Source organism: Phacochoerus africanus, chromosome 11 (genome assembly GCF_016906955.1).
Source record: "Phacochoerus africanus isolate WHEZ1 chromosome 11, ROS_Pafr_v1, whole genome shotgun sequence".
In the NCBI taxonomy this organism is placed as follows: domain Eukaryota; kingdom Metazoa; phylum Chordata; class Mammalia; order Artiodactyla; family Suidae; genus Phacochoerus; species Phacochoerus africanus.
The window spans coordinates 51,023,650-51,035,967 of record NC_062554.1 but is presented as its reverse complement, the minus strand read 5'-3'; the positions used below and the strand labels follow the sequence as shown (position 1 = coordinate 51,035,967).

The following is a 12,318-nucleotide window of genomic DNA, read 5'->3' as shown; positions in this document are numbered from 1 at the left end:
CTCATGATCTACACAGTGTCCAGCCTGGGTTGGTAGCCAGCACTGTGTAGGTGAAGTGTGGTGAGTAAATGCCAACTTGAACAAGTGAAGGGATAAAATGTGTTAGTGACAAACTGCAGTAGAGAAAAGATGAGAAATGCTTGTACTTTTTTTTACCTCTTGCTACTTCTTCCAGTATTACTTGATGCTATGCTGATGCCTCCCATGTACTTCTCTTTCTTTATATGAGCAGAGCCAGATCCTGCTCTCTATAGAATAAACTTCAGTAGAGTCGTTGGGCTTCTTGGCTCCAGAATGGACTGAGCATGGGATTGTATGGGGAAACTGGGTTCAAATCTGACTCTACTCTCTTAACTTTCAGATCCCACTGGAGGGGAATGGATATTGGAAACAGCTCCCTAGTCACTGAGTTTATCCTTGTGGGTTTATCTAAGTATTCGGAGATCCAGCTGCCCCTGTTCTTCCTTTTCATGGGAATTTACATTGTTACTGTGGCAGGAAACCTGGGCTTGGTCACTCTAATTAGACTGAATTCTCATCTTCACACTCCCATGTACTACTTCCTTTTTAATTTATCCTTTATAGATCTCTGTTACTCTTCTGCCATCACCCCAAAAATGTTGGTAAACTTTGTGTCAAAGATGAACACCATCTCCTATGCAGGATGCATGACTCAGCTCTTCTTCTACTGCTTCTTTGTCAATGCAGAGTGCTATGTGTTGACAGTGATGGCCTATGATCGCTATGTGGCCATTTGCAAGCCCCTGCTGTACACAGTCATCATGTCCCCTAAGGCCTGTTCTCTGCTGCCTGTGATTGTATATATGGGGGCATTTATAGCTTCCTCAGCCCACACAGGATGCATGCTGAGGTTGACCTTCTGTGATGCCAACACCATCAACCACTACATGTGTGACATTCTCCCTCTTCTGGAGCTCTCCTGTACCAGCACTCACATCAATGAATTGGTAGTTCTCATTGTTGTGGGCTTTGATGTTGGTGTGACTGGTCTCATCGTCATCATTTCCTATGCTTTCATCATCTCTAGCATCCTCCGCATCCATTCTGCTGAAGGAAGATCCAAAGCCTTCAGCACTTGTAGCTCACATGTCATTGTTGTTTTTGTTTTCTTTGGCTCAGGGGCATTCATGTACCTCCATCCTTCCTCTGTTTTGTCCATGGACCAGGGGAAAGTGTCCACCGTGTTCTATACCATTGTGGTGCCCATGCTCAATCCTCTGATCTACAGCTTCAGAAACAAAGAGGTTAAAGTTGCCCTAAAAAAAAGCTTGAGTAGAAAAATATTTTCCTGAGCTGGAGTAGTATTAATTACTATAAGAAAATACACCTTTCTTTTTAAATTGTTTTGGTTCTTCTACAAAGGTCTTTAATACAGGAAGAAGTGAGGTATAACAGAAAGAGTATTGAACTTGGAATTAGAAGGCCCAGCATGAAAGCTGTGCAAAAGCAGGGCATCATCTTACTTTATAGGGCTTTAGGGGGAGAAGGTGAGGCACATGAATGTTTGTTGCCTAGTATTGGGGGCCTAATTGTTGTGCAGTTTATTTTTTCCTCTCTTCTTTCCTCCCTATTCTTCTTCCATCTCTTCTTCCCCTCTCAGTTTTTTTCCATCTTACAAATGAGAAGAAATAGTCATACTTTCTTAAAGTATGATAACTAGTTCATATCAGATAAAAATGTTCCAGTTACAGAAACAATTCCTTTACAGAAAACATTAGAGAGGATTCCCATCTGAATTTTAGAACTGTATTTAACTGCCTAATATCTCTGTTTGAATATTCCACATGCAAAAATTAACCTAATCATAGCAACATCTCCAAGCCTACCAAACTTCTTGCTCTTCATGTGATCAATATCATCATGAATGGCAGCATTGGCTCCTTAATTGCTCAAACCGCAAGCTGGCATCTCCTTGATTCTTCTCTCTTCACTTGTCCTCCACACCCAATTTATCAAGTGCTAACAATCCTTGTTCTTCTCCTGACACCATCATTTCTCGTTCAGACTGCAGCCATCTAACTGACCTGACCCTCTCTTGTCTTTCCGCCTTAAAATCCATTCTCCACACTGAAACCAGACTGCTCTTTTCATGCTGCAAATAAGATCATAATTACTTGCTTTACCCTGTTCAGTGCAGTTGCCTTCAAGGTAAAAATTAAAGTTCCACTGTATGCCAAACAAGATTCTTAATATTTGGACCCTGTTCATCTCTTCAGCATGATCCTCTGTCACTACAAACCATTCCTCCCTGCCTTTTAAAAAAACCAGAGACAAGTATAGGAAAATTTGCAAGTGCATCTTTTAAGTTAGGTGGTAAGGGAAAATTTCATAAAGTTGTTTTTTGAATGAAAATTTGAAGATGGGTGAGAAAGTTAGCCATGTAGATATATGGAGAATTTTCTACAAAGAGAGGTCACCTGGACAAATATCCTGAGATGGGAAGATATTTGGGCAATTAGTGGTGGTCGGAAGCAATTGTATGTGGATGGCTTTCAATTGTATGTGGATAGTTACCTGGAGGTAACAGATTTGCTGTTAATTGAATTATGTATGAAAGAAAAAGTAGGGGCCATGGTAATTATTAGGTTTTTGACCTGAATAATTGAAATAATTGATTTTTTCATTCATTTAATTGGAAAATATTGTAGATGGTAGATTTTTATGGATTGAGACAAAACGACTTTGAGATAGTTGTTAGAAATATAAGTATAGATCTTGAGGAGGATCTGCATGTAAGAGTGTGAAATTAAGGGGGAAGCATAGTCCAGGGATATAAATTTTGGAAGTCACCAACATATAAATGGTTTTAAGACTTTGAGAGTTAAGGAGATCAGCAAATTGAGTGTATTCAAGGAAGAGATCCAAGGGCTGAGTCCAGGAAAACGCCAACATTAAAATATTGGGGAAAGATAATGAGTAGCAGCAGAATTTGTATGAGGAATTTTTAGGACTGGATTATTCTGCTGATTTTGTTTGAGTTTCTTCATTTCTGGATCTCCATGTTAATCAAATGGAATGCATTTTCTACCTTAATTCAGAGCCCTTCCTTCCTCCCTTCCTTCTTTCTGCCCTTCCCTTTTCTCTTTCTTTCTTTCCCTTCCTTCCTTCTCCTGTGATTTCTCAACTTCCCCCCTTCTCATCTTAGATTTTACAGTATAATTATGTCCTTGCAATATTAAGGAAAAAATTAAGGAAGAAATTATTTTCACTGTTTTTTCTATGTGGAATGATAGCCATCTGTGGGACAGATACTGTAGGTTTTAATTAATTACTAGAATAATATCACAAGATATTGATATAAAGTGATATATATAATAGCTTGAGAATTTGCTTTTCTAAGTATGTATTTGTTTTTATAAATTTAATTTTATTGAAGTATGGTTGATTTACAGTGTTGAATTAGTTTCAGGTGTACAGCAAAGTGAATCAGTAATACGCATACCTATATCCATTTTTTTTCCCATATAGGTGATTACAAACTATTGAGTAGAATATCCTGTATTATACAGTAGTTTCTCATTAATCATATACTTTATACAATGTAGTATATGTATTATTCCCACCATACCAATTCTTCCCTCCCCCCAACAATGTCTCCTGTGGTAACCATAAGATTAATTTTGAAATCTGTGAGTGTGTTTCTACTTTTGTCATTCTTAGTGAAGTAAGACAAAGACAAGTATCATATGATATCACTTATATGTGGAATCTAATAAAAATGGTACAAAAAAGAACTTATTTGTGTTTGTCGTTACTAGTGGAATTCATATGACACAGACACAGTTCCAAATTTGCACACAAAAGCAAAAGTCATAAATATTTTATTTATTTATTTTTTTATGTAATGATTTTTTTTTCATTATAGCTGGTTTAAAGCATTCTGTCAGTTTTCTACTGTAGAGCATGGTGACCCATGTACATATATACACGTTCTTTTTCTCACATTATCCTCTATCATATTCCATCACAAGTGACTAGATATAGTCCCTGTGCTATACAGCAGGATCTCATTGCTTATAAATATGCTCTTGTGATTTATTACTTTCATTATTTCATGGTTTTATTAACAGTTGCAATTTTTTCCAACCTCCATAACTTTTAAGTTATTAGATGAAAAATATTAAAATGGCAGCCAGTGTTGTATGTTGAAAATAAATGTTATTATGAGTACTGCTTTCACAAATTGTAAATTGAGAGTAGAATCAATTTCTTTAGCATCTTTTTGTTAGCTCTGTTATATCATTTGACACAGTTAATATTGAATAAGAATTATCAGTCTGTTACCTCTTTTAGATTATGAGATCCTGGAAACTGCAGACTGTATCTAGATTGTATTCCTTGGGTTTGACACAATTTTGCTTTGAAGTTACTCAATATTTGATACTGTTAAGATTGTAGTATAAAACGAGTTATAGTAATTCTTACTTCCAAAACATAAAGGTTTGTGTTTTTCTCTTTGTAAGACTTAGTATGATAAAGATGTTTAATATAAAAATTTAAGATATAATTAAAATGCTTATTCTGCAATATCTATCCTTGCATGTGATCTTAGTAATATCTTTATTTAAAAAAATTCAGAAAATCAACATAAATCATGCACATTTGGCAATAAATTTGACAATCTGGAAGAAATGGACAACTTTCTAGAATCTTACAGCCTGCCAAAACTGAATCAAGAAGAAAGAGATCATTTGAACGGACAGATCACTAGAAATGAAATTGAATATGTCATAAAAACACTCCCTACAAATAAAAGTCCAGGACCAGATGGCTTCACAGGAAAATTCTACCAAACATACAAAGAGGAGCTGGTGCCCACTGTCCTTAAACCTTTTCAAAAGCAAGAAGAAGGAACACTCCCAAAGACATTATGTGAGGCCATCACCCTAATCCCAAAACCAGACAAAGATACCACCAAAAAAGAAAACTATTGGCCAATATCTTTGATGAATATAGACGCAAAAATTCTCAACAAAAATCTAGCCAAACGAATCCAACAACGTATCAAAAAGATCATATACCATGACCCTGTGGGATTCATCCCAGGTTCACAATGATGATTCAACATACCAAAATCAATCAACATCATATACCGTATTAACAAAAGAAAAGTCAAAAACCACATGATCATCTCAATAGATGCAGAAAAAGCATTTGACAAAGTCCAACATCCATTTATGATAAAAACTCTCACCAAAGTCTGTATAGAGGGAACAGTCCTTAACACAATCAAAGCCATTTATGACAAACCCACAGCAAATATAATACACAATGGGGAAAAACTGAAAGCCTTCTCACTCAAATCTGGAACAAGATGGGGATGTCCACTCTTAACACTGCTATCCAACATAGTTTTAGAAGTCCTAGCCACAACAATTATATAAACAAAAGAAACAAAAGGCATCCAAATAGGAAGAGAAGAGATAAAACTGGTACTGTATGCAGACGACATGATACTTTACATAGAAAACCCTATGGACTCAACCCTAAAAACTACTTGAACTGATCAAGGAATTCAGCAAAGTAGCAGGATGTAAGATTAACATTCATAAATCAGTTGCATTTCTGTATACTAACAATGAAATATTAGAAAAGGAGTACAAGAATACAATATCTTTTAAAATTGCACCTCAAAAAATCAAATACCTGGGAATACACCTGATCAAGGAGGTAAAGGACTCACATGCTGAGAACTATAAAACATTAATCGGGGAAATTAAAGAAGACGTAAAGAAATGGAAAGATATTCCATGTTCCTGGATTGGAAAAATTAATATTGTAAAAATGGCCATACTACCCAAAGCAATCTACAGATTCAATACAATCCCAATCAAATAACCCTGTTATTTAAAAGAGTGAGACTTTGAGCTTTGAAGGGGGAAAAACTTACACAAGTCTCAGGTCTCACCCCAATATAACTATGTGCTATTTACTAGGGACAACTGTACAACTGAAGGACAAAGAAAAATTGAAAAGAAAGGACTGAAAATACTTGGCAAAAATCTAACAAGGCAACTGGCATGACTAAATTAACACAAAGAGAAATAGACTTTAAATGTGATTGTTAGAGTAAAGAAATCAATACACAATAGCAAAAATAACAAGATATAGCATTTTAAAACTTGTATACACTTACCAATATAGCCTCAAATTATATTATACAAATATAACTTGCAGCAGGAAATCAACACATACAAATCAGAGTGAGATTTTAACATCTTCTCTCAGATATTGATAGGTCAACTGGATGAACTCTAAAAGGGAAATAGCCAATTTGAGCGAAACATTAATAACCTAAAGCTATAGATTTATGCATAGGACTTTGCATTCAATAATGAAGCATTTTCATTTTTGTAAGGAAATGTAGAATACATGTTAAAATTTGATTAAGGATATGTCCTTGGATTCATTCTTAAATACAAGCAAATTTATATCGCAGAGACCACATTCTCTGATTAAAATGTAATAAAATTAAAAAATAAAAGCCAAAAAGTTATTTACCTATTTTACATTTGACATTGTAAGAAACAGTTCCAAATATTTCATAGGGCAAAAAAAATGAAAATTAAAGTTATAAAGTGTTTAGAATTTTTTTTTTTTGTCTTTTGTGTGTGTTTTTTTGGGAGGAGGGCGTCGCACTGGTGGCATATGGAGGTTCCCAGGCTAGGGGTCTAATCGGAGCTGTTGCTGCCGGCCTATGCCAGAGGCACAGCAATGCCAGATCCTAGCAGTGTCTGTGACCTACACTACAGCTCATGGCATTGCCGGATCCTTAACCCACTGAGCAAGGCCAGGGATTGAACTCTCGACCTCATGGTTCCTAGTTGGATTTGTTTCCACTGCACCATGACAGGAGCTCCTAAAGTATTTAGAATTGAGTAACAATTAAAACACATACCAAAACATTTAAGATAACTGCTAGTGTTAGTGGGACATTATGTCCTTAAATTAATTTTGTTTCCAGAAATCATTTTGAAATTAATTCACTAAGATTAGAATTGCAAAAATAAAGTAAACACAAAGAATAACATGATTTAATAGTAATATGAATAATACAGTAATGTTATACTTTAATAATACATATTAGAAAAAAATGTACTATGGTGTTATTCAATTTCATTCTTTGTTGGTACTGAGTCTAGTACATTTGTTCACTATTGAAAGTGGGGTATTGAAGTCTCTTGTTACTATTGTATCTTTCTCCTTTTAGTTCTGTTAGTGCTTGCCTTTTATGTTTAAATGTTTATGAGTTGAAGTATATTTATACATGTCATATTTTCACATAGAATTAATTCTTTCATTTTTAAAATATATATAATGTCCTTTTTTGTGTCTTGTGATAGTTTTTGACCTAAGTATGTTTTGGCTGACATAAGTCAATCCATCCCTGCTCTCTTTTGGTTGATTTTTGCATGAAATACTTTTTTCTATACTTTTTCTTTTGGGGTATGTGTGTCCTTAAATCAAACCTGTGTTATATGTTCGTTCTATACTTTTCTGATGAACCTCCATGTGTTTTCCATAGTGGTTGTACCAATTTACCCTTGATGGTATATATTTGTATCTTTCTCTCTCTTTTTGTAAATCTGTTCACCAATGCTATGTCATTTAATGAGTGAGTTTAATAACATATGAAGTAATTATTTATTGGGAAGGATTTACTATTACAAAATTTTGTAAATTGTTTCATCTTTTTCTTGTTTTTTGCTTTCTTGTCTCTCTGTCCCTCTCTTGATGTTTTCCTTTGTGTTTCATTGATTTTGTATTGATATGCTTTGATATATTTTGGTAAAGTGCTTTTTTCTGTTCTATACCTTGTATAGATATTTTCTTTTTTGTCATCATTGGGCTTACGTAGAATACTTTGTAGTTTTAAGAGTTTATTCCTTTAAATAAAAGCTTAAATCAATTCCTTACAAAAACTCTATGCTATTATTCCTCTGAACGCTTTATTTATGGTTGTCACAATTCACATGTATTGTACCTGGTTATGCATATTGAAACCTAACACAGAGCTTCATATATTTTCCTAATTTTTCATAGACTCAGATACACTTATTGAAGCTGTAGGTTTTTTGCTTTTTTTTTTTAATACCATAAAGTCTTTATTTTTTTCTCTTTTTTCCTTTTTTAAATTACTCAAATGAATTTATCACATCTGTAGTTGTATAATGATCATAACAATCCAATTTCACAGGATTTCCATCCCATAACCCAAACACGTCCGCCCACCCACCAAGACGGACTCCTCTGGAGACCATAAGTTTTTCAATGTCTGTGAGTCAGCATCTGTTCTGCAAAGAAGTTCATTCTGTCCTTTTTTCAGATTCCACATGTCAATAAAAGCATTTGATGTTGGTGTCTCATTGTACGGCTGACTTCACTTAGCATGATAATTTCTAGGTCCATCCATGTTGCTAAAAATGCCGGTATTTCGTTCTTTTTAATGGCTGAGTAATATTCCATTGTGTATATGCACCACATCTTCTTTATCCACTCCTCTGTAGATGGACATTTAGGTTGTTCCCATGTCTTGGCTATTGCAAATAGTGCTGCAATGAACATTAGAGTACCTGTGTCTTTGTGAGTCATGGTTTTCTCTGGATAGATGCCCAGGAGTGGGACTGCTGGATCCAATGGTAGTTTATGTTTAGTTTTCTGAGGAATCTCCATACTGTTTTCCGCAGTGGTTGCACCAATTTACAATCCCACTAACAGTGTACTAGGGTTCCTTTTTCTCCACACCCTCACCAGCACTTATTGTTTGTAGACTTTTGGATGATGGCCATCTGGCTGGTGTAAGGTGGTACCTCATCGTGGTTTTGACTTGCAGTTCTCTAATAAGGAAAGATGTTGAAGATCTTTTCATGTGTTTTCTGGCCATCCGTATGTCTTCTTTGGAGAATTATCTGTTTAGATCTTCTGCCCATTTTTTGATGGGGTTGTTTGTTTTTTGGGTATGGAGCTGCAGAAGGTGTTTATAAATTTTGGAGATTAATCCCTTGTCAATCAATTCATTTGCAAAGATTTTCTCCCATTCTTTGGGTTGTGTTTTTGTTTTGTTGAGAATTTCCTTTGCTGTGCAGAAACACTGAAGTTTGAGTAGGTCCCATTTGTTTATTTTTGTTTTTGTTGTCAGTACTCTAAGAGGTGGATCTGAGAAGATGTTGCTGTCGTTTATGTCAGAGAGGGTTTGGCCTATGTTTTACTCTAAGGGTTATATAGTAACTGGTCTTATATCTAGGTCTTCAATCCATTTTGAATTTATTTTTGTATATGGTGTTAGGGAGTGTTCTCATTTCATTCTTTTCCATGTGGCTGTCCAGTTTTCCCAGGACCATTTATTGAACAGGCTGTCTTTTCTCCATTGTATATTCTTGCCTTCTTTGTCATAGATTAGTTGGCTGTAGGTGTGTGGGTTGAATTCAGGGCTTTCTATCCTGTTCCACTGATGTAAATTTCCGTCTTTGTGCCAGTACCATATGGTTTTGATGACTGTTGCTTTGTAGTATAGTCTGAAGTCCAGGAGCCTGATTTCTCCAGCTCCATTTTTCTTTCTCAGGATATCTTTGGCTATTCTGGGTCTTTTGTGCTTCCAGAGAAACTTTAAAATATTGTGTTCGAGTTCTATGAAAAATGTCCTTGGTAATTTGATAGGGATTGCATTGAATCTGTATATTGCCTTAGGTAGTATAGTCATTTTGATAATATTAACTCTTCCAATCCACGAGCATGGTATATCTTTCCATCTCTTTGTGTCACCTTTGATTCTTTTCATCAGTGTCTTATAGTTTTCAGAGTACAGGTCTTTTGTCTCTTTAGGTAGGTTTACTCCTAGGTATTTTATTCTTTTGGATGTAATGGTAAATGGGGTTGCATCCCTAATTTATGTTTCTGATCTTTCATTGTTAGTGTATAGAAATGCAGTCGATTTCTGTGTATTGATTTTGTATCCTGCAACTTTGCCGAATTCGTGGATGAGCTCTAACAGTTTTCTGGTAGAGTTTTTAGGATTCTGTAGGTATAGTATCATGTCATTTGCAAATAATGATAGTTTTACTTCTTCCTTTCCAATTTGGATTTCTTTTATTTCTTTTACTTCTCTGATTGCCATGGCTAGGACTTCCAAAACTATGTTGAAGAGTAGTGGCGAGAGTGGGCATCCTTGTCTTGTTCCTGATCTCAGTGGGAATTCTTTCAGTGTTTCACCATTGAGAATGATGTTCGCTGTGGGTTTGTCATATATGGCCTTTATTATGTTGAGTTAGGTTCCTGCTATGCCCACTTTCTGAAGGGTTTTTATCAGAAATGGACGTTGGATTTTGCCAAAGGCTTTTTCTCCGTCTATTGAGAGGATCTTCAGTTTGTTAATGTGGTGTATCACACTGATGGATTTACGGATATTGAAGAACCCTTGCATCCCTGGGGTAAATCCCACTTGATCATGATGTACAATCGTTTTAATGTAGTGTTGGATGTGGTTTGGTAGTATTTTGTTGAGGATTTTTGCATTGATGTTCATCAGTGAAACTGGCCTGTAGTTTTCTTTTTTTGTGGTATCTTAGTCTGGTTTTGGTACCAGGGTGATGGTGGCCTCATAGAATGAGTTTGGGAGTTTCCCTTCCTCTGCAATTTTTGGGAATAGTTTCAGAAGGATAGGTGTTATCTCTTCTCTAAATGTTTGATAGAATTCACCTGTGAAGCCATCTGGTCCTGGACTTTTGTTTGTTGGAAATTTTTAAATCACAGTTTCAATTTCAGCACTTGTGATTGGTTTGTTTATCTTTTCTATTTCATCTTGATTTTGTCTTGGAAGATTGTACTTTTCTAAGAATTTGTCCATTTCTTCTAGGTTTTCCATTTTATTGGCTTATAGTTGCATATAGTAGGCTCTTATGATCCTTTGTATTTCTGTGATGTCTGTTGTTACTTCTCCTTTTTCATCTCTAATTTTATTGATTTGAGTCCTCTCTCTTTTTTGCTTGATAAGTCTGGCTAAGGGTTTATCAATTTTGTTGATCTTTTCAAAGTACCAGCTTTTCATTTCATCGATCTTTTCTATGGTTTTCTTTGTTTCTAGTTCATTGATTTCTGCTCTGATCTTTATGATTTCTTTCCTTCTACTAGCTTTAGGTCTTGTCTGTTCTTCTCCCTCGAGCTGCTTTAGATGTAAAGTTAGCTTGTTTATTTGAGCTTTTTCTTGTTTCCTGAGGTGGGCTTGTATTGCTATAAACTTTCCTCTTACAACGGCTTCTGTTGCATCCCATAGGTTTTGGAGTCATATCTTTGTTGTCATTTTCGTCTAGGTATTTCTTAATTTTCTCTTTGATTTCTTCAGTGATCCATTGGTTGTTTAGCAGCATGTTGTTTAGTCTCCATGTGTTTGTGTTTTTTGCAGTTTTTTTTCTTGTTGTTGATGTCCAGTCATATAGTGTTGTGGTTGGAAAAGATGCTTGATATGATTTCAATTTTCTTAAAGTTACTGAGGTTGGATTTGTAGCCCAGGATGTGATCAATCGTAGAGAATGTTCCACGTGCACTTGAGAATAATGTGTATTCTGTTGCTTTTGGATGGAATATCCTATAAATATCTATTAAGTCCATTGGTTTAAGGCATCATTCAGGGCCTGTGTTTCCTTATTGATTTTTCTTTCTGGTTGATCTATCCATTGCTGTAAGTGGGGTGTTAAAGTCCCCTACTATGATTGTGTTATTGTCAATTTGTCCTTTTAAGGTTGTTAGCAGTTGCCTTATATATTGTGGTGAACCTGTGTTGGGTGCATAGATATTTAAAGTTGTTATGTCTTCTTCTTGGATTGATCCTCTGATCATTAGGTAGAGACCTTTCTTGTCCCTTAAAATAGTCTTCCCTTAAAGTCTATTTTGTCTGATATGAGTATTGCTACTCCAGCTTTCTTTTGATGCCTGCTTGCATGGAATATTTTCTTCCATCCTCTCACTTCCAATTTGTATGTGTCCTTAGAGGTGAAGTGGGTCTCTTGAAGACAGCATATATATGGGTCTTGTTTTTGTGTCTATTCAGCCAGTCTGTGTCTTTTGGTTGGGGCGTTTAGTCCATTAACATTTAAGGTAATTAGTGATATGTATATTCTTATTGCCTTTTTATTAACTGCTTTGGATTTGTTTTTGTTGTTCTTTTTTCCTTCCTTCTTCTCTTGTTCTCTCCTCTTCTGGTTTGATGACTATCTCTAGTGTTGTATTTGAGTTGATGTTTCTTTGTGTATCCATTGTAGATTTTTGGCTTGCAGTTATTCTGAAGTTTTGATATAAGAGTCC

The 12,318-nt window shown here is 35.4% G+C and overlaps 1 protein-coding gene across 1 annotated transcript; it reads left to right on the top strand.

The window, feature by feature from the left end:
- Positions 1-377: 377 nt before the first annotated feature.
- Positions 378-1,313, top strand: LOC125111155 (olfactory receptor 145-like). Its single transcript, XM_047752990.1, has one exon. The coding sequence runs from the start codon at positions 378-380 to the stop codon at positions 1,311-1,313; it is 936 nt and encodes a 311-aa protein (XP_047608946.1).
- The last annotated feature ends 11,005 nt before the right edge of the window (positions 1,314-12,318 follow it).